General features: G+C 32.6%; 1 protein-coding gene across 1 annotated transcript in view; it reads right to left on the bottom strand.

The window, feature by feature from the left end:
- LOC115884596 (androglobin-like) overlaps window positions 1-23,734 on the bottom strand; it is a 65,527-nt gene that overhangs the window by 20,723 nt on the left and 21,070 nt on the right. Inside the window, exons 5-14 of the mRNA XM_030903225.1 lie at window positions 22,027-22,252; window positions 20,016-20,116; window positions 19,762-19,953; window positions 16,064-16,414; window positions 14,751-15,042; window positions 11,859-12,007; window positions 10,191-10,589; window positions 6,592-7,452; window positions 2,384-2,489; window positions 172-274 (exon numbers count right to left, since the gene is read on the bottom strand). Of these exons, the coding sequence (XP_030759085.1) occupies window positions 172-274; window positions 2,384-2,489; window positions 6,592-7,452; window positions 10,191-10,589; window positions 11,859-12,007; window positions 14,751-15,042; window positions 16,064-16,414; window positions 19,762-19,953; window positions 20,016-20,116; window positions 22,027-22,252 (2,780 nt within the window). The remainder of the gene's footprint in view (window positions 1-171; window positions 275-2,383; window positions 2,490-6,591; window positions 7,453-10,190; window positions 10,590-11,858; window positions 12,008-14,750; window positions 15,043-16,063; window positions 16,415-19,761; window positions 19,954-20,015; window positions 20,117-22,026; window positions 22,253-23,734) is intronic.

Here is a 23,734-nt window from a genome sequence, read left to right as displayed (position 1 = left end):
TACAAAGAGAATCATAGTAATAATATTTATTGGCTTTTACTTTAAAATAAAATAGGAACTTTTATTCCAACATTCTCTTTTAAAATTTAAGTCGATTTTCTATTTTTAGATTAGCGACGCGACACTATTATTAGAAAAATTAATTATATTTCGTATTAAAGTTATGTATACCACATTTGCCTCCAAGACATATTCGCTTCTAATTGCTTCTGTTAATTTTGCTAATGAATCGCTCATTTTTTCGTTATTTCGATTAGCTTGGGATGTAGCTGACCTAAAATAAATTTTTGCTTAAAGTGATATCAATAATGTGATATAACATCATAAGTGCCAAAGTTTCACTTTAATTAAACAGATAAAGTATTGCTACAGACATATGGACAGAGTACATCCATATACTAAGGGCTGGCAAAGGTTAGTCTTGGGTCGAGATTTCCATATGCAAGAAGAGTACAATGCGTTTATAATGTACTGAACAAAGAGAGGACAGTAAACACGTTGCCAAACGTATAAAATAAACCGAGAAACCTGTGCACGTCGCTAAGAGACGTGGAAGGGGATATAGCAGATTTGTCGCAGTTGACCGGTCGACTCAATCAATACCTCTGTCAGTACTTCTAAGTTCTAGGGAAAGGTGTACGTCATGCGTTCAGCTTCACGATTTAATTACCTACGTCTCGTGATACTTAATTTGTTTATTTATTAACGAGTCGTTGTAATTTTCTCTATAGCTTGATTTTTTTTAAGTGCAAGCTAGAAACACTTGCATTTTTGGTAAAAATAAGTGGAATTGAGTGGGTGATCGATAGTGGTCGCGCTATTAGAACTCTGAATTTAAAAATCGATATCTCGAAATCTATTAGAAATAATAGATTGTAGTTTTTTCAAGAACTTTGTTAATATTTCTGTTGTATTTTCTTTGTAGACAGTATGTGAAAATCTTCATCAATAAAAAATTACACAATTGCTGAAAATTGCTATGCTCTAAAAGTAAATGGATGGATTGTTTACAATTTTTGAATGGAAAAAACAACCTTATCGAATTTTTCTTATGTAAACATATTGTAAAATATCCGATCTTGAAAATAAAAAAACGTTTAGTTTTTATAGAGAACCTTTAGTTTTTATAAATAGAAAGTTTCAATATCTAAAGTGGTTCTTGAGTTATGACCTGTTATATGTTAAAAAGTTGAGTTTTTAAATTATCGCGATTACTAACGTTTTCTCGTTATAAAAAAATGACACCTTAACGATATCCTTATAATTCCATTTCAAATGCTCAGAAACATGTCTAATGATTTTATCTAGTTATCTCTTGAAAAAAAAGTCTTTTAAAAATAAGCGGTTTGCGATCGTGATTTTACTTTACTTGATACGGAAAAGCGTATCGGCAACGCCGCAACAGCACACCGTCGCGCGTCGCGTCGGTCGGTCGCATTTCTCCAATGACTAAAGAATCCAAGGACAAATAACACCCGAGAGCAAATTGTGACGATGTCACCAAACAGTGCCGTGGCACATATTTTTCTTAACCTAGCTGTTTGAAGCAATATTTATATTTTTTGATAATTGTTTTGACTACGCCTATGATGTATCATCCTAATTAATTACGAAAAAAACGTATTAAAATGTTAACAAAAGGTACAAAACTGGTATCGACGTATAGCACATATCAAGTACATATAGATGTTAATTGAAATTAAAGAATAATTATCGAATTCAATAAGAAAACGCTAAAAAGTTGGAGTGGACTGTTTATTTACCTATGAAACGTAACTTCTGGCTCTTTCTTATCGCTGCTGCTTTTACACTTGAAAGCTGAACAACTAATCACCATTTTAATAAAGTTTATACAAAGTTTACTACACATAAACTATTAAAAATCGCTAAAATTGTCGCTGGTGACCAAATGATGACTCATTGTTTGCCACCAAAACAAAAAAAAAAGGTCACAAATTCTGCTGCAGCCCGTATAGGGGCGTTACATGTCCTTATATTCTTTAGTCATTGCATTTCTCTCACTCCGACTTAATAAGATCCCTATGCGATTTACTTCCACACACATATAAATGCCGACCCAAAAGTAACAGTTGCCAGCACGATATATTACTAACTTCTACATTAACTCTCCAAAAAACAATCTAACTACCATTATTTGCTTTATAAAGTTGAAACTATTAAGGAATGATACAAAAAGCGATAACAATTTGTAAAATAATGTAGTAATGAGTAGGCTTATTTTTTTCTAGAATATTATTATTTATTATGTATTATTTTTTTTTATATAAATCAAACCAATCTAAACCAACACTTTTTTTCGAGTGTCCCCTCTAATTTGATTGAGTAATTGATTGAGTAATTGATTGAGTAATTACGTATAAACCTTTGACTGAGTTTCTCTGACGATTTTAACTTCAGCGAGACACTTCTCTTGGATATACTATCTCCTTTCATGCTTAGATCTTGAGTACTTCCATGTTTGAAGTTATCTGAAAAATTGTACACAGAAAAAAATAATGAAGTTAGTTATTGTCACATATATAGTTAAAATATCAAAATTCACAAATTATAATTAGTAATTAGACAATAGACGTGTTCACTAATTTCTAATTTCAATGAATTTCGATAGCTACATATGAGTAAAAAACATGGCACACAAAATTTGTCTTAAAAACTGTATTTTTCTCACATAAACGCAAAAAAAATTGAGAAATGCAGCAAGGCTAGAAAACTTACCCGGCTCGAGGCTAGCTGTTTTTGACGTCACTGCTTTGATCGATCGATGGCGTCCGTACCATCGTGCACTTGCCGCATTGTTTTTGCAGACGTTCGCGAAGGTGTATTGTTTATTTTCATTGTTTTCGTGTTTTGAAGAAGTAAAATGAGTTCAAATAAGTGGTGTTTTATCCCTGGGTATATTAATACTTAAAAAAATAATCTACAGAAGTTTTAATCGTTACTTTGCGCCCCTTGTTTTTAATTCTTATTTTCTACTTTTAAGTGCATTTCATTTTAAGCTTGTTTTTAAAAAGGTTTTTTATCAATTTTTTCACTTGTAAATTTTTCGCTTAATATGGGTCCTATAGGGTGTCCAATTTAAAATGAGGTACATGGGGATCTTGTAAACCGTTGAAGATACAAAGTCGGTTAAATGGAAGCAAAGTTGCGTATTTGTGTGCCCAAAATTAATCTATGTCTATTTTATTTTAAATCCATACCGTTACGTAGATACAAGGTGAAAAAGAAAAAATGAACATTTTCGAAAAACCACCATATTTTCTTTATTATTGGAGCTAAGGTAATCAAAATTTCAATATACGGGCAAGGCAACATGGCAATTTTAAAAATGATATCAAAAAAAATCTAGGCTTTCTATGTAGCGCGCGGCCGAGGTCAGCTTTTATTTTTCTTATGAGCGCTATATTTAAATTTAGCATTTTAAAAATCCTTATTAAAATTGTTTTCAACTATGTATTTCAGTATGGCGCCCATAGGAAAAGCAAAAGTGCACTTCAGCCATGCGCAACGTAGTATGCCTAGACCTTTTTGGACATTTGCCTTTCAGATTTTTGAGTTCATGGCTTACTAGATATTTTGAAAAAAAAAACAAATTTTGGCTATTTTAAAAATTGTCCCTAATTCCATTATAATCTATTTTAGATAAGAAGTTGTAGATAATCACATAACTAATGTGTTTGTGTCCTCCGATTTTTTCTATGTATATATGACAGAAATATATTTTTTTAAATGTAAACCATAGTTGGCCATGACTTCATAAAAAAGCACCATTTTTTAAGCTTTTCAGCGATATAAGCTATATTTTTTTCTCGAAAAATTACTGAGTTATAGCCAATTCTTATAATTTTTACACAACTTCACTTAGTTAGCCATGGAAACAAGATCAATCGTCATGAAATGTAAAACGGTCACTTCCAAACTTTGTAATTAAAATAAACAAAAATTGTAAATATGAATTTTTCAAATGAAGAAAAGTATGGAGGATTATTGGTTCAACTTTTCTTGGCCATACATTTTCGAGGATACGTTGACCGGTGAACGTTACTTACTTTTTTTAGACACGGTTTTCAAGACATGTTAGAAAAGTTAAATTTAGATACTCGTTAGATACGCATCAATAGAGTGTTTCCAACATGACTTTCATTATGACACCCCCCATAACAAAAAAATGTTAAAAATTATTTATATCATAATTATGCAAACTCAGGGATAAATATCTACCCATTTTAATTTTTTTATGCGGTACGGTTAACAACAAGGTTTACAAGAGGTTTTAACAAGAGGCGGTACGGGAGAAATTTAATTAAGTCGACCGGTCGCCGGTCGTTCTGTAGTAATTCAATTTTAAAAAGATGCATGCAAGTGTATGTACTTACTGATCTTATAGTATTTTAAATCTTAGTTTGTGTAATGTAAATTGTAAAGAACCGTTAAATAATATATTCCTTTTTTATAAGTTATAAATCACAAAAAAATAAGAATTACCAACCAACTAAGTGAAATTAGTCAAGAAAGATAAGAATTGGCTATAACACAGTAATTTAAAAAAAAACATACTATAGCTTATATCGCTGAAAAGCTTAAAAATGGCGTTTTTTATGAAGTCATGGCCAACTATGATTTCCATTTAAAAAACATATGTTTGTGTCATATGTCAAAAATGACAAACTTTAGAAAAAATCGGAGAACACAAACTCATTAGGGATGTGATTATCTACAACTTTCATCTGAAAACTTTTTTCTAAAATAGATTATAATGGAATTAGGGACAATTTTTAAAATGGCCAAAATTTGTTTTTTTTTTCAAAATATCTAGTAAGCCATGAACTTTTTCAAAAATCTGAAAGGTGCATATTTATGACCCCACAAAATAGCAATTCTTTCCCCAATTAACCGACTCTCTATCTCCAGTAGTTTTCGAGATACCCATAGAGAACGTTGTAGGAAACTCACTCTGTATACACGCATTAATTGAAATTTTTAGTATGCGAACAAACACGAGAGGCGCTTTATTTCTATTTTCTTTCTTAACATGAGAGATGAAGTCCTAAAGGGGGATATTTTGTCATTATACAGGGTGGCCCATCGAAAATGTTCCGCACGGCATAACGGCCAGGGTAATTTTTTTTTCAGAAAATTCAAAAACACGTCAATTTTGTTTGTGAGAGGGACAACTTTTGCCTCAAAAATGATTGCAAAATCTTCAACCCTCTAAGCGGGGGTGTCATCCCCCAATTCTTTTCAAATGGGAAGGGGGGTCAAGTGGTATCGTAATGAAAAGGGCTTTCTACTCTCTATACTTTCCCGCTTCGTTTTTGAAAATCGGTCGAGTCATTGAGAAAATATGAAGGATTGAAATTTGAAAAGTTTATTTAAACATTTATCATTTATCAATAAGGATAAATTCCTTCGACCAATTTGCTGTTTTTTCTTATTATTTTTACATGTTTACGCATTTTTTCACTTGCCACAAGATTGAACGATCAGGTGCGGTAGTTGCTAGATAGCTGTTCTGTGACTTGTGCGCTGAAGTTTTTCTCAATATCGTTAAACTTTTTAACAATTATGGTGTACTCAGTTGCAGAAAAAGTGGAAATAATCGAACTTTATTTTAAAAATAATGAATGTGGCAATCGGGTTGCGCAGATATTCAATGAACGCCATCCTGACAAACACCTTTATTGCAAAATTGTTCGCTAGTTAGTAGCAAAATTTCGCGAAACTGGTTCCGTTATGAATATAAAGAGAAAATGAATAAAAAAAGGAAAATCCTGTAGTAAATGAAGCTATGGTGGTATTCGTATTGGGCCATGTTGCCATGGATAGTACGCGTAAGAGTACAAGAAAATTAGCCAATGAGACCGGCGTGAATCGTAAAAGTGTCCAAAGGATATTAAAAAAACACGGTGCACCTCCACATTACTCTCAAAATGTGCGTAATTATTTAAACAATAACTTTGCCGGTCGGTAGATAGGACGAAGGGGTGCAATTGAGTAGCCCCCCCGGTCACCCGACTTGACTCCTTTAAACTTTTTTCTATGGGGACACATAAAAAGTAATGCCTCATTAGAAGATCCACCCGCCTCATTAGAAGATCTGCGAAGACGAATTATTGATGTTGGTCGCGAAGTGACCCCGCAAGTTCTTCAGAATGTTCGAGAACGGTTTGAAAATAATTTGTATTGAGGTTGACGGGCAACATTTTCAGCATTCGCTTCATTAATAAGGTAAGTTTTTTTAATTAATTCAATTTATGCGTTTTTTTGCAAAAAATTTTTTTCAAATTTCAATCCTTCATATTTTCAAAATGACTCGACCGATATTTAAAAACGAAGCGGGGAAATATAGAGAATAGAAAGCCCTTTTCATTGCGGCACCACTTGACCCCCCTTCCCGTTTGAAAAAAGTTGGGGGATGACACCCCCGCTTAAAGGATTGAAGATTTTGCAATCATTTTTGGGGCAAAAGTTTTCCCCCTCACAGAAAAAATTGACGTGTTATTGAATTTAAAAAAAAAAACCCTGGCCGTTATGCCTTGCGGAACGTTTTCGATGGGCTACCCTGTATCTAACCTTGTTTAATCTCGACAGATGCACGACTTTTCTTCTTTTTGGTTTTAGTCTCGCCCAGTTTGCCATAGGTAACCTCACTGAGACAGGTCTCCGTAGATTTCTTTAACTTTGAAGCATTATCATCTTCATTCGATTTACTATCATGTAGATGCATCAACGGTAGTAAAACACCTCCAATTCCAGAAGCTTCCCGAAGAACCTTGTTCTTTGAATCCAACAATTTCAATTTCATACGCGCGTTATCGTAGGAAGTTGTTAGGTGAGCTGTCAGGAAAGATTCCGAATCGACCTTTACGCAATACCTGCATATTTTTTGATTGAAATTAGGCATGTAAGGTTCTGTGAAGGATATAGACGCAACATTATTTTGTTGTAAGATTATTAGGTCGTGTCTAGACATTTTCTGAGTAGCTATTATCAATTTCCAATAGACTTTCCTCGGTTCCTTGACAAACGCGTAGCACAGTACAGTGTATCCGTGGATGTTACTGGCATATTCTTCCACAGCGACGTTTGTAGTGTATCGTTTCATCTCTTTTTGACTATCGTTATCAAAAACCCTAACATAGTACATGTCCAGATTGCAAAACAGGTTTATTTTGATGAATAGGGGTTTTGTAGAGTTAATGTGGAATTGATAGCGACAGATACAGACCCAGCGTGGTTCAGGAACGCTTATAGCATTGTTGAAATTAATCAGAGCTAGAACAGAGGCCATGTCCTTATACAAATCGAATTTTTCTTTGAAATGTTTCATATCTTCACGCTCAAAAAACCTTCTAAACAACGTTGGACAGAAATTGAGTCGTTTTTCAGAGGAAAATATCTCTTGATAGACTTTTTTCAGTGTCTCAAAAATGCCTACAAAAACAAATTGATACACTCTTGTTGATAGGTATAAGTTATAAAATTAGCGGTAAAATTAGTTAATTAATTTATGACTTATTTGACGCACATGATGATTGATGATTATGAAGAACCGGTAATTTCTTCAAAACACTAATTTATTCCAGTAATTTCGCCGTTTTCAATGAAGCTTAAAGCTTGATTCAGAATCTCGCAATTAGTGGAATAAGTTAGTGGTCAATTACACTTTATAGTTTTTAATGTTCTCAATGCTTACATTCAAATTAAAGGAACAAACTTCTACGCTAATTAAAACCACTCATTTATTCCGTTAATTGCTAATTTGTGAAATAAATTAGTGGTTTAAATTACACTTTATACTTTTTAGTTTACGATCATTCACAATGCCTAAAAAGCACAATTAAAATTAATAGAATATCCTAGCAACAGCTTGCGGTAATCAGTTGTATCCAGAGAGAAAGCCTAATGTTTAGCTTATAAAACAATAAACTTTTGATTTCTAACCACATTTTCTCTTGACGGATGATAATCAAAGGCCAAAATGACATTCCTCGCAAATTTTGAAGTATAATTACTGGAAAAGTTAAAAGTTCCTACCACTAATTTTAACGTTCTGAAAGGTTACATATTAGAAGAATAAACTTCTACGCTAAATGAAACCACTAATTTATTCCACTAATTGCGAGGTTCTGAATGAAGCTTTATGGTCACTAATTAGTTATCTTCAACTTTCCACCGGTCAGTAATTGGTGTTCTAATTACTTTTTGCAGAATAACTGTTCATATTTAACTTTTAATGCAAAATTATAACAATATGGCATGCTTTTATGAAAAAAAAAATTCTAAGAACTCTAAAGATATACAGAGTTGTTCACGCTATTCGACACTGAGTATTGTAGCTAAACGATTACATAGTCATTTATAAATTGTGACTCATGTCATAGGACCGCTGGAAAATTATTAGAACTACAATTTAAAATGATTTTAAAAAGGTACGGAGTGTCAAAGATAAATGAAAAATAACAAAGTTGTATTTTTTTAAATAAAACCCCCTGTATATTATTACATTTTTAGTTTCTACCGTTGATTGAAAGAATTGGGATCATACGCTACCTAATGGGTGAATTCGTTGGCTGATTTGATTTCCCTGTACGTCTCAAGTGCCGTACGGTGAATACACCAATCGTTCCGCGGCCAACGCATAAAACACTTATGAAATGTTTAATATCTGTAATACGTTTGACGAAAATATTTTAGATGAAAAATTTCCGTTTATATATTGAAAATTTATTCGTGTGAAACATTGAATAAAGAACAAAAATAAAAATTCTTTTATAGGTACTGAATATGTCGTATGATTGAAAAAAGTCGTTGAAAATTATGATTATTGACGTTTACCGAAATATTTCACATATGAACTAACAGCGATCTTCATTTCTAAGCCAACTCTGACGCTGTTCTTTGTGTAATCATATAATATTATATTAAATTGTTTAATAATAAAAAATCCGTATTATGAACAAACTGTGCCCAAAATCCGTAAATTTACGGATTCATCAGTAGTTCTGGCAACACCGTCTCGGGCAACCACTCACTATCGACTGAAAGCAGAACTGCGGTATTCTACTATTAGTATTCTTACAGTACAGTATTCTTTATCTGCTGCGCTGTAAACGACATCAGCGCGCAGCGGCGCAGTGCTAAACCAAATCTCGAACAGGCTGACGGTAACGCCACCTATATCTCGGACAGGTTTTGTGCCACGAAATCGCCCATAAGGTTGCGCATCTTTTTATTTTTTAATCAACGTTTTTGGTAGATGGCAGAAAAGTATCGAAAATTACAGAAGGTTCGAGAAACAGTCAGTAGGGGTATATAAAGACCCGCGCTTGGCGGTTGGGCAGTTTGAAGTTTGATAATACCGCGTTTTAAATTGTGAGTTAATTGGCGAAGGTGCCAGAACAGTTAGAGTAATAGTAGTTGCATAAATTGTATTTTATAATCAGTATAAATTGTGTGTACAGAGTGAGAACAAATATATTCGTTAAGTATTTTATCGTGGGTTTAAATTAGTGGGCCCACGGAATCCGTAACAATTGATGTCGGAAGTGTGCGATTTAAGTGGATTTTGAAGATTTTACATCAGATTGGAGAATTTTATGGTTGGGACGAGAGAACAAGCGAAGAAAATAGAGGAAGTAAGCAAATTATTGGGCGATTTTATGGAAAATATGAGAAGAGAGAAGGTTGAAGAACAAGAAAGACTCCGTAAAGAACGAGAAGAAGAGCGAGCCCGATTTGAAAGAGAGAAAGAAGAGGAACAAGATCACCTACAGAAAATACTTATGGAAAATCAAGAGAAAATCTTAGAAGGTTTAGAAGCGCGTCAAAAGCGTTGATTAAAAAATTAATCTGACTGAATCTGAATAATAACCTGATCATTTGTTGAATTGGGAATTTAGAGGAATTTTGAATTTTAAAATGAAATTTGAGTTAGGAAATTGGGAAAAAATCTATTGATTTTAGAATAAAAGTAAAAAATAATTTCCGGATTTCTGAAGCCATGTTTCAGACAAGTGTCAAAAATTGTTATTTTCTAGTTCCAACAATTAGGGTGAATTTTTTATGATCGAGCGAATTTAATGTTTTTTTTTATTTGTAATAATTGTTGGTGATATTATAAAAAATGCAGATATTTTACGAGAAAAAGTGAATTAAAAAGATCGTCTTACTAAAATATTGCTTGTGATTCTCATTCATTTTCTTCATAATCCTTCTGATGTAGATTCCTTTAAAGAAAGCCTGTATTTTAACTGCGGCTTTCTGCATTTCCTTGTAGTACTGCGTTTGATTAATATTTTCAAAAATTTCTTCTGGAACATGAAGATCATCCTCGCTGTAGGGATTGATATAATCGAACGTCTTCAACTGAAGTAGGATCAATTTCGTACAGTCCAAACTATTCGGCAGAGAGCAATTAGCAGAGATCATCTTGTATAATTCATCTAAGAAGGCTTTGTGAATTATCAAGGAATCTTTCTTTTTCAAGTCTTCTTCCGATTTGTAGCACAGAAAGAAGTTTTTGAGATGAAGCTCATAGTCTTCTGTTCCAAACGATTGAACTAATTTTCCTGTAAAATGATTTGATAAATAATATTAAAAAATATACAGGTCGAAAAAGGAGGCCAAATTTTAGAAATCTGATTTCTCATCACAAATATGGAGAACAATTTTTATAAGCATGGACCCGGAAATGCGTAGTTTTAAACATAAATATCTCGGGCAACCACTCACAGTTTTATTGTAATTATATCTTAAATACTCTGATCTTAATAGCGGAGTTTCTTATAATTTGTCAGTGTTATTTCTGCTAATAGTAGCATAATTTAGATCTATATTTGATATCAAATAAACTTTAAGTTACGTAATCGAGGGCGCGATTTTTAAATTCATTGTTCCCAACCATGGACATATTCGGCGCCGAGCTAACTAACTGGAATTTAAATTTCGCGCTGGGAATTCAGGTGGTAACTTTACTATAAAAAATATCAAGTTGCCACATTTATTTATTTATTTCTTGACATTGTCATTCGTTTTGACACTTTAGTTTTGTATTACGAGATTTTGGTTTAAATAAATAGTGTTGTGAAACTTTAAGCTTAAAAATGTTAACTAGCAGACCTTGCAGTCAAACATATTGTTCTTTTGAGAACCTCTTTTAGTGCGAAGTGTACAAGATAGCTTAATAGGCGTAAAAACTCATAGCAACTTTATTACAATATTTTCACAGGAAAGCGGTAGTAACAGGCCTTTATGCCCTTTAAGAGCTATTAAGAAGGTGGGTTTTGTTGATGTAAATATTAACTGTTTATATATTTATAATTAATTTATTTTCGTTTCCTAAAATATTTTAATTAAAAGAAAATATGTAAAAGTGGGCAACGTTGTTCCGGCCAAGCTTAATCACGTGACTAAAAGTTTATTTGATAGGAACTATAATTAAATTAAATTTAATAACTTCAGTGGACAACCTCCCAGGGGACACGTTGAAAATAATTATTATGGAAAATACGTAATAAAATAATGAGATTAAACAAAACTCTGTTGGATTATGATACAAAATACAGGTTGTTCCGTATAAAATAGTGGAGAAAAATACAACATTTAGTTTTGACTCACCCTATATCAAGCAAGATTGCAAATTTTGGTAAACTGATTTTTGAAAAAGACACTATTATAAAGTAACTCCGGCTAAAAAAATTAAAATTCTTCGAATTTAGAATCGAAACAACCGATATTATAATATACCTATTTAAAACATTTATTTAATCCACGATTGAGTAAGTTTGTTTAGTGAAACTTAATATAAAAAAATATTAATATAAAATGTATAAAATTACCGAAACAATCTGATAGTTCATAACACTTATTTGTGAGTGACTCAGATTCAGTGGCGCACGCCGTGTAAAACTCTTCCAGACATCCGATTGTCAGAGGCGTATCACAGAATAGTTGGATGACGTAGGAACAGTGGGATGAGATCCATAACCTAATGTATTTAAAAACATATTTATTTGAATTTTAAAAATTGGTGTTTTTATGCTACTCTATAGAACATGACATGACTAATGTATGCTTCTGTTGATAAATGATTTATTTTTATTGCTTATTATTGGTAGTCTGTCCAACGAGAAGAAAAAAAGTTTTGATCATCTAATGTGTTTCGTGTCTTGTCCTGGCCAGTTAAAAAATGCCCAAATCGTATTTTTTATCATATCTCAATTTTTTCCAATTGAACAACGGTGGCTCATTAGCATAATTGGAAAAAGCATTACTACTACTTACCACACACTTGGTATTTCGAGTCAAATTGTTGTTATGAACCGCATGTTACAATATCAAATAAACCATATGCGAAAATGTCAAAAGTTGATATATGATATGTCATTCTATTCAGTGTGTCATTTTCTATCAAATAAATTATTCATTTATAAATCAAAAGTTCTAGTCATTTCCGATGAAACAGGAAGTGGTCAAAAACAATTGAAAACGTCACTCAATCCTAATTTATGTCATATACTAACATACCAAATCTCAGCGACTTTTGAGAGGGGTGAGCTACGTTTGAGACGCACCCGGTATACATATCTATAAATTAGACCAATGTTTTATTTATTTTGCTTTATGTTTTTGTCATCCAGGATTGTTATTTTAAGTATTTTTTTTAGTTGCATTTTCAAAATATATTTTGTAGTATTTTATTCACAACTTTATATTAATTTTAGTTAATATTAAAATAAAATGTAATATTGATTATGATAAAATTGACTTAAGTTCGAGAATCTTCTTTATTACTATACTTAGGAATATCAAATTTCATGCTGGTAAAGTTTTAGTCTCTTTTGATGTATCTTCCTCGTTTCCGAGCATTTCTATTCGTTCCACACACTCTAAATTACTTGAAGGAATTACTTAACACTAATGGTCTTGATAAGAAAGCTAAGCCTGAATATATCGAGTTTACATCAAGCTGTATGAATTGAAATTGTTTTCAGTATAATAACAAGTTTTTGGAATTGAGAGAAGAAACTTTTGTGGGTAATTATTTATGAGAAGATGAAAGAAGTAAAACCAAAAATATGTTCCAATTTTAGGTATTTTTTAAATATGTATATTATTTTTGGCTGGTGTATTACTTTTATATTTTGTTAGATAGAAAAAACGAGATCTTTGTCTGAGGAGTAGGCAACCTTAATAATATATTGAAAATATATAAATTCCCCATTGAACACCGGAATAATATACTGGGTGTACCATTTAAAATAAAGGAGTAACTTGCTTTTAAAAGTGACTAATATTCTATATTAATTTTGTCTCAGCGTGTATAACTTTTCGGGTCAAATTTCAATTTGGTTTAACATACAATAGTTACTGTAATTAAATATCAGGCTATACAAGGTCATCTAAAATTTAGGTAGCTGTTATCAAAATTTAAAATTTACTATTCATTTTCACAAAATGTGAAATATGCCAAAATCCTTAGATTTTAGATATATTCTTCTTTAATAAAACTCACTTTTATTTTTTTCCTAGGATCCGAAGATCAATTAATATATAGGGAAAAACATACATTAATATATATATTAGAAAAACCACAACTTTTTTTGGGGACATCCTGTATAATTCTATATATTTTTACAAAATGCTTTCAGTTAACCTACATGCTGCCAAAATTTCATTTCGATATAAACTACCGTTTTCCTTGGAGCTTCCGCGACGTATGTGAGGCGCCACTCTGTATTAACGTACTAAATCTCGTTTTTTTATTTGAAAAAAGAAAACAATTATATAGGTGAACCACTTTCGAAAAACACTCGGTATATATGGATAAAACATACGGATAAAATTCCCCAAAAAACGAGGTCATATTAGCCTAATCGATGACATTTCCCATATAATTTTGCATATTAAATGACAGCAATCTTTATTTCGAAGTCAATTCTGATACCGTTTTTTTTTTCGTTTTCAAATCGATTAGACTAAATTACTGGCTGTTATACTACATATAAACCATGGCTATCTATGTTAACAAAATCGTATTAATCTATGAATAAAAAGATTAAGGAACGAGATAATGCTATCCATGTATTCATACGGTAGCACGGTAGGCGAAGAGAAAGTCCTAGAGTGGGGATCCTTGACAGTTCTGTTTGACGATTCATTTGACACATTTGAATTTGATTTGAAATTTTGTGGATTTGACAGTCTTTTCTAAGCTTATTTCATGTTATTTATTATTTATTCAACTACTGATAGCAAGTCTAAGTCAGTAAGTGAAGCTTTAAGCTTCGTTCAGAACCTCGCAATTAGTGGAATAAATTAGTAGTTTCAATTAGCGTAGAAGTTTGTTCCTTTAATTTTAATGTAAGCATTCAGAACGTCAAAATTAGTGGTAGACATGTTCAATTAGTAGAAAAAGTTATCGAACTTTTAACTTTTCCACTAGTTCAAAATTTGCGAAAAATGTCATTTTGGCCTTTAATAACCTTTGTCAAGAGAAATTTTGGTTAGAAATCAAAAATTGATTGTTTTATAGGCTAAATATTATGCTTTCTCTGTGGATACAACTGACTAACGCAAGCTGTCGCTAGGATATTCTATTAATTTTAAGTGTGTTTTTTAAACATTGTGAATGATCGTAAACTAAAAAGTATAAAATGTAATTGAAACCACAAATTTATTCCACTAATTGCGAGGTTCTGAATGAAGCTTTAATCCATTTACTCGTTTACCTAAAGCAAACTCTACCAGGTTTAGCCTCTAACATCACGCTTTTACTACCGACCGTTTGAATGTTCGTAGCCGCCCGTCCGAAAGAGTTAGACCTCCAATAGTACTCCTCCAAAAGGAAATTGACCGGTTTGGTGTTGAAAGGACAGACAAAGAACGACTTGTTAGCCCACTGCGAGGAGCTGAATTGGTCCATATTCAATGAAAATGTTTCTTCTGTTTTCTTGAGTAAAAGGCTCAGGCAGAAATCCAAGTCTTCTCCTTCGCAGCTTGCCAACGAATGCATGGTCTCCTCTATAAATTAATGAATGTGTGATTAATGATTTTAATCACACTTTTTGTAGGTTCTTCTATATCCGTACTTAGTTTTTTTATAAATTGTCTTTGGTACATTACATATAAATACAACCAAACATATATGGAATCATCCATTATTTTTCATAATTTTTGAGACGTATGAACATTTTGTGTTTCTGAATAAAACTTGGTCCTTATCAAAGACTTTTACGTCTAAGTTTACTTATTTCAATGAGATTTATGAAAAAAATCCTTTGCCTCGGGTACAGATACCGCCACGTTTTGGAAATAGCTCAAAACGAAACAAAATTAAACGAGGCAACAAAAACGCCAAAAAAATCCTCCACGTTCTCACTCACGAGTAGTTTTCAGGCGCTTTTAAGAATGGAAAGTAGGTCCAGGCAAACCGGAAATAAATCAGGTCAAGACAACCGGAAATAAATCGAAATGCGACAAAGTTGGGCGACGAAATGCGACCTTGACCTGTTTTGAAGAGTTTTCCGCATAGTGTAGAGGCAGTTTTAAAGCTGTATACCAATTTTTTTCTTTGCAAAAAGTTTAGTCAGAAATAATAGTACGAGAGCTAGCAACGTCGGGAAAACAAGTATTTTACGAAAGCTGGCTTTTTAATATATCGTTTACTATGCTCTCTGGAACAGCATGCGGCCCGTCTGGCTGCCGGTAAACGTTGCGTTCCCTACTAAAAAAGTTTTTGTCCTGACCGATGGCCTGGTCTAGAACTCGATTTATATTCAATACCTACTGGAATTTAATGGACTAAATAAAAAAATAGGATCTTCTTCCGATGCGCAGTAGTGAACGTAACGGGTATCGGCAGCCAGATGATGGGCCGCATGCTGTTCCAGAGAGCATAGTAAAAGATATATCAAAGAGCCAGCTTTCTTAAAATACTTTCTCGAAAACGTTGCTAGCTCCTAGACTATAAAAAGAGATTCCATATATAATGTATAAGTTTGGTTGTGTGTATATATTAAATTAGTATTCTATTATCCTATACCTGTAGTTCTTTCAAGGTGTTCCGTATTTCCAGTTTGACTGAAATTAATGACCAGAAATTTTGAGTCGATTGAGTCCAAAAAAATGTATACTGGTTCGTTTCTGGAGCAACTTAATTCCAGGGGATTGACAATGTGCTTGTAATCCGTAGCTTTATACAAGAAATTCAAGTCGGACACTTTAGCCCTACTCTTAAACAACCTTGGCTGGAAGTAAATGGTTATATACAGAAGCGTGTCTTGAATTTCGCTAAAATCGATCCAAAAAGACGGGTCCGGCTGTAGCTGGTTTTTCATGCTTTTCATTTTGGCTGTTTTCTTGGAGGATTTTGAGCTTTTATCGGATTTTTTGTCTGGGAAAAAATTAGATAGTTAAAAGAATATACAAGATGTCCTTATATTCCGTGGTCATAGAACTACTATTAGTAGTAGTTTAAACTACTATAACTAGTATTTTTGAAATCATAATAAGTTTATTGGACACGATTTACCTCTATACAAAGAGCTTTGTTTTTGTCAGCTAGAGGGCATCAAACTTTAAAGAAATAGACACTTTTTCAGATATTTTAAGAACCGTTATTACGATTTGAATGAGATTTTGGGTGTCTATGTTTTGCTAAGTCCTTTAACATTTTACTTTCACAAAAATCAAGGAAAAATAGTGGAAGGGTAAAAACCAAGAACAGTTAACCTAATAGGACTGCTCATTCAGCCAAAAGTGTCCGCCAGGTGCATGCAAAAACTACTCGCTTTGTGACGTCATTGTAGTCCTTGTCATGGTTATTAGTCCTTATCCGGCAACCAATAATACACACACGTGCATTATTGGTTGCCGAAAGCAAAACGTTCATTATTTTGTTTATTTATTTAAACAACTTATATGTATGCAGTATAGAAAATTAACTGTATAAATCGTATTAAATACTGGGATAATGCATTTTTAAGAACAGCAGTTCCCAGCATCACCTTTTGCAAGCACTCTTTTTAGAGTACTTCCATATTTTGCTTTAAAATAATTAATAAACAATATCGTAGGCACTTAGTAAGCACTTTGTCACAATCCACAATACAAAATGAACGTATTTATACACTCTGTAGCTCTAAAAACTTTAAAGACACCATTTTCACATTTAAAATTGACAAAATAATTAACTCAAAATTTCTCAGCTGTTATTTTTATAAGTTTACCATAGACAACTAATAATACACACTATCATGACAAGGACTACAATGACGTCACAACTGTCAGCTGAAGCGCGGGAAGAGGCGAACGTACGTCTTATGAGGATGAGCAATCCTATTAGTTTACAGTTCTCGGGTAAAAACTACCCCCACCCCTACATAAATTTTAGTATAAATATTTTCCAACTCCACCCACTACAGATTTTCTTTTAGTAAAATGGTCAATCTAGTATATTTACTACATTTTTTGTACCTTGTAAAAAAACGCCACATCGCATAGTTTTAGAAAAAAAAAATTTTTTTGAGAATTTATTTTTCCAAAGCAGACCTACAAAATATACAGGGAGTTCTAATATTATGTGGCCATAGAACAACTACGTATTTTTTGAATCAAAATAAGTTAGTTACATATAATTTACCTTTATACAAAAGTGCTTCGTTTGACCGTCAGAGGGCATCTTCAGAGGCTTTTATAAAGCTTATTGTCAAATATAATTTGTGATACTAACATAAAATTCCATATTTTCGGTAACTAGATTATTAGTGCATAATAGATGCGCTTCCATTGCTTGATGTGACAAAATAAATTTTTTGGAACTCAGCTTCGGAAAAATAATTTATTTAAAGATAAAAAGAAAAAAAATGTAGTAAATACTAGAAGGACCATGTTACAAAAAAAATAATCGGTCGTCCGTCGGAAGTTTGATGCCCTCTAGCGGACAAACGAAGCACTTTTGTATAGAGGTAAATTGCGTCCAGTGAACTTATTTTGGTTCCAAAAATACGTAGTAGCTCTATGTCCACGGAATATTGGGACACTGTGTATTATACGTAAGTAGTTATGTGAGTGGGGTTCTGTACCACGTGATCAGAGAATTGATTCTTAAGCGGCCCATACATTATCAAACAAATCGCGAAACACAGGCTGTTGCGCAACAAGTTGCCAATGTATGGCCCTGTTTGATGCGTTGCGCAATTGTTTGATAATTTTGAAGAATGTTTGAATTCTTCTGTGAAGAATGTTTGAACGGACTTTTGTAGTGTATGTGTGTGCTGCGCTTCGCTGTGCATTATTTCAGTTCATTTAGAATTTGGATGAAGGAAATCCAAATTCTTTATTTTCTTTTTCGTTTTTTGGTAACATCGGGTAACATCATCTAGGACGCATACAATAATAATTGACGCAATGGCACTTGAAGACATGACTATTTCTCGAACAATAATGCCCAACTTTTAATAAAAAGTTTGATCAACATTTTACCAAGTGTATGGGTGATGCAGTTGTGCAACGCAACGTTGCGCATCGCTTTGATTTGATTTGTTTGATAATATATGGACCGCTTAAGGATCAATGTTAGAAACACTACTAGTAAATTGAAGAGACATAGGAAGTTAATGTCAGTGCATTAACTCAATATTACAACATTTTATTTCAAAAATTCCTAAATATATTTGGAGCCTTAAGCGTATATCGTATATAATATACATTATCAAACAAATTGCGCAACAAAGCGATGCGCAACGTTGCGTTGCACAATTCCATCATCACCCATACACTAAAGCGGCCCATATATTATCAAACAAACGCAACACAGGCTGTTGCGCAACGACTTGTCAATGTATAGTTTTATGCGTTGCGCAATTGTTTGATAAGTTTCAAGAATGTTCGAATTCTTTTGTGCAACAGGCGTTTGCGCAGTGCGTTTTGTAGTGTATGTGTGTGTTGCGCTTCGTTGTGCAACATTTTAGTTCTTTCTTCCAAATTCTTTGTTTTCTTTTTCGTTTTTTGGTATCATTGACATCATCTAGGGTATATACGATAATAATTGACGCAATGGCAATTGAGGACATGATTGTTTCTCAAACAATGCACAACTTTTAATAAAAAGTCAACAACATTTTACTAAGTGCATGGGTGATGCAGTTGTGCAACGGAACGTTGCGCATCGCTTTGTTGCGCAACTTGTTTGATAATATACGGACCTCTGAATCAGTTGTGCAACGCAACGTTGCGCATCGCTTTATTGCGCAATTTGTTTGATAATGTATGGGCCGCTTTAGTAACATTTTGATCAAACTTTTTATTAAAAGTTGTGCATTGTTCGAGAAACAAGCGACGTCCCTAAAAAAAACCGGCTGGCAACTAAAATATGGCACAACAAAGCGCAACACACACATACACTGCACAACGCGTTGTGTTGCGCAATTTCTTTGATAATGTATGGACCGCTTTAGTAAATCAAGCATCCACATGCAAGGGTCACACAAATACGTTCAATCAATTTATGGTTTTAATCAAACTATGGATATAAATCAGCTTTTCTTGTCAATATTCCCAGTGAGCGTTTTATTCCTTTAAGGGGAAAGGTGACGTATTTGTTACGTTACCAGGTTCTTGTGTCTGATATGAAGCAATAAAACGCAGATACGTAACTGTTCCCTAATTTTCCCTAAATGTCACAAAACTTTGCTCACTGGATTTTAAAATTCAAAATTATTTTTAAATAATTATTTATACCCAGTGCTTCGAGTTCAGGACTAGTATCACTAAAATCATCCCCTCCTTCTGTTGTTTTCATCTTATTCGCCAATTGGTCAAACGGGCTCACAATGTTCAAAGACTTTATATTCAGTTTTTTAATATCAGGTGGTATGATTCCCTGCTCGGTTGCCCAGTATTCGTATCGAAACGTTTGCCAATATGCCAATTCTAAAAGAATACGAAAATTTAGGTAAATTACCAAAAAAAAAGTAATAAAATTTGATATCTACCTGGTCTTGGAGGAGGTTTTATTAGAGGAATGTCACGAATTTGGTTGAGAAACACGCTATTGGTTACTACGGAGTTGTTTCTTTCCTTCACTAAAGACAGTCTAAGAACAAATGTTATAACATTATTAAAAACCAAAAATATTTATTAAATACCAAAAAAAAAATTGAAATAATACAGGGTGTCAAAAAAATACTGTATCTAACTTCGGTCAGTGATTCTACAGATAAAAGTAAAACAAAAAATTCCTACGAACATATCCTCTTAAAATGCTTCCTGAAGAAGTTACAGCCCTCGAAAGGTTAGATAAAAATAATACCGGGTGCGTCTCAAAAGTGGCTCACCCCTACAACTTTTTTATTTTTTTCAGTTAAAAAAACGAGATTTGGTATGTTATATGTTAGTATATGACATAAATTAGGATTGATTGACGTATTCAATTGTATTCGATCGCTTTCTGTTTTACCGAAAATGACTACAACTTTTGATTTTTAAATAGCACCCTCGTCATTTTTTTACTTTATTCGATAGAAAATAACACTCTCAATAGAATAACGTATCATATGAAAACTTTTGACATTTTCGCATATGGTTATTTGAAATTATAACTTGCGGTTAGTATGTAACTAAAATTTGACTCAAAATACCAAGTGTGTGGTATCAAATTATTCGTAAAAAAATGCTTTTTCCAAATATGTTAATGAGCCACCCTCATTCCATTTGAAAAAATTGAGATATGATTAAAAATGCGATTTGAGCATTTTCTAACTGGCCAGGAGAAGACACTAAAAACATTAGACGATCAAATCTATTTTCCACGGTTCCTTGATTAAGAATTTGTGTTTTTAACACAACCATGGCACTCTAGTTTGAAATTTAAATACGATTTTTGATTAAGCGAGAATGTCAAAAGTTCACATATGATATGTTATTCTATTCAGAATGTCATTTTCTATCGAATAAAGTAAAAAAATACGGAGGGTGCCATTTAAAAATCAAAAGTTCTGTAGTAGTCATTTCTGGTGAAACAGGAAGTTACCAAAAACAACTGAATAGCCAAACCAAACCACCCCCCCCCCACCCCACCCCCGTCAATTTATCCTAAAATTTATGTCATAATATACTATCACACCAAATCTCGATTTTTTATTTGAAAAAATAAAAAAGTTATAGGGGTGAACCATTTTTGAGACGCATCCGGTATACCTTTTTTACATATTGAACCCTTATAATAATAGTATATTATTCAACGAGCATATAATGGTGGCTGTTATTCACGTGGATGAAGTTTATGACACGAGCCGCAGGCGAGTATATGCGAGTAGAATACTATACATTATCCAGGAGTTTTTATTTTTAATGTCAAAAAAATATTGAACGAGTATAACGAGTAAGTAACATGGAAACAAAACATTGCAATTTTCTTTAACTCGGTAGCTAACTAATTTAGCTTTAACTAATTAAAAGAAACTATTTATTTCAAGCCGGTTTGGATCGAGCACAGCTCTTGTTTGGAGTTTCGATGGAGATATCCGTGGAAGGGGTGAATAATGAAACCATTATTCACTAGTGAATAATGAATATTATTATTATTTTATAAACTCATGTATAATAATAAAATTATAGACGAGTCGTGGATAAATAAAATACCTTTTTTGGTTCCAAGAATTCAAAAATGGAATAAAATACCGTATGTCCCACAAGAAAAAATATAACTTTGATATGGATCTTAGTTCTGAAACACCCTATATATTTCAAAATAATTTTAAATTTTGCACGTTGCCTCCCCACATACGCCCACAAAAAATGTTGTTTCTACATCTTTCCATTTTGGTGTAATCAACCGAGGCGAATGAGGTGGGCCTCTTTGTATACCATTGTGTTTTTTGGCATGATAATTTCAATAAACTTTTTTTCAAGGACTCGTTATTATTTATTATAATGTTTCCCCAGTTGATATGAACTTTTTGGTACATACTGTACCTAAAACCAAAATAAATTTTATACATTTACTCAAAATTGTCGCAAGCAGCTATAACAAAATAGTCTCCTTCCCTCATATTTTCTATTCCGCTAGGAATGACAGTTTTTGACTTCTTTCCCGTCTCTTTACTGGTCATTTTCGATTGTTTTGAAGAAGCAGTTTGTTTCGATGAACTGCTATGTTTCTTGTCTTCGTCCCATTCAAATGGTCTTACATACGCCATTAGAAGTTCCCAAAGATCGGTTGAATTCAAAACTAAAATTTATTAAGCTTTTTATTTTTTTTAGTTGCTTTATCTAATGAAAAAACCTTTGAAAGAACTAATAATTATTATTTAAAAATAATAATTATTTAAATTACACTTCAGAATTAGGGAGTAGTGTCATTTTGTGCCTTTGACTATCATCCCAAGTAGCATTTTTAGAGACAAAATCGAAACAAAATATTTGCTGAAAAACATTGCGAAACAGTTTCGCCACATTTTTGATGCATATGTTTCGTAATATAAATCGCTTTTTGTTTGGAAACATTTTATCAAAATATGGTTTCGCTACATAAGCTATAACAATAAAGATCTTAATGTCACAAATTTTTCGGAACTTTTAAGAAACATGAGATGTGGCTCATTTTACAAAGATTTCGTACCCGGTGCCTGAAAAGTTTCCATAATTTATTTGATATTCTGTGAAATATGAGAATATAACCTTATTTTATTGTTTGGATTTTGTTCTGCAGTTTTTAATTTTAAGCATTCTACAAGATTTTTGGAATACAGATACTTTTCTTATGCGATTTTATAATTATTCATTATGCGCATTACAGAGATGATTATTTGTTTTAGGAATAAATGCAATATCAACCACTCCCCATACCTAGGAGAAGACCGAAGAAAAATGTTACCAGCAAGTTTTTTTCTCATTTTTCTAAAATGACAATGGAATACATGTTTTAATTGCGTTGTAATAAGTAAATAAAAATGTTTTAATTGTTTTGACCAGAAGTTTTGACTGGTGTTGTTGACAGATGACTAGTTCGAAATTTCTACCTCTGTTTCTAAACAGATAGCGCTAAATCGAAACATTTTGGAAACAAAGTTCCCATTTATTGTCCATTTATTTTCAAAGCACGAGTTTCTCTCTTTTTAGACACAAATATGATAAAATATAGATGATTTGTGTCCGACTCCATGTCAATTTTATAAAATAATGACATAAAATTTCGTCATGCTGGCTAGTAATAGCGTTTTTAATTAAAAATATATGTTTTTATTATATATAGAAATAAAAATAAAAATCTATATGTATTTTAAACAAAAAATTTTTGTAGCAACAAATAATGATATATAGAAGACCTATTAAAAATATGAAAGTACATTATTAAATTAAACGATGAATTTGCTTTTGCCAGACATTCTTTGTGCGAGAAAACCTAAAAACAAAAAGATTATGGTGGAGAGAAAAGAAATTATGTCGACATTGTTGATGTTGTTTTCATTTTGAAATCCACAGACAGACAGACTATTTTAGTTTGGTATTTTGTTTCTTCACATTTAAAAACAGTGGCTGTTGAAAACAGTAACACCTTGGACACAAATTGCAGAAAATGTTTCGAAACATTTCCTCTAAAAGTTTTGATTCCGCATCGAAACATTTTAGGAAACGACTAGTGCCGCCACATTGGAAACACATGTAATAAAGCCATATAAAATGTATAGGTTTCGAAAATGATTCCTATTTG

Source organism: Sitophilus oryzae, unplaced genomic scaffold (assembly GCF_002938485.1).
Source record: "Sitophilus oryzae breed Bouriz unplaced genomic scaffold, Soryzae_2.0 scaffold_302_pilon_pilon, whole genome shotgun sequence".
Lineage (NCBI taxonomy): Eukaryota > Metazoa > Arthropoda > Insecta > Coleoptera > Curculionidae > Sitophilus > Sitophilus oryzae.
This window is presented reverse-complemented; position numbering and strand designations above follow the sequence as displayed.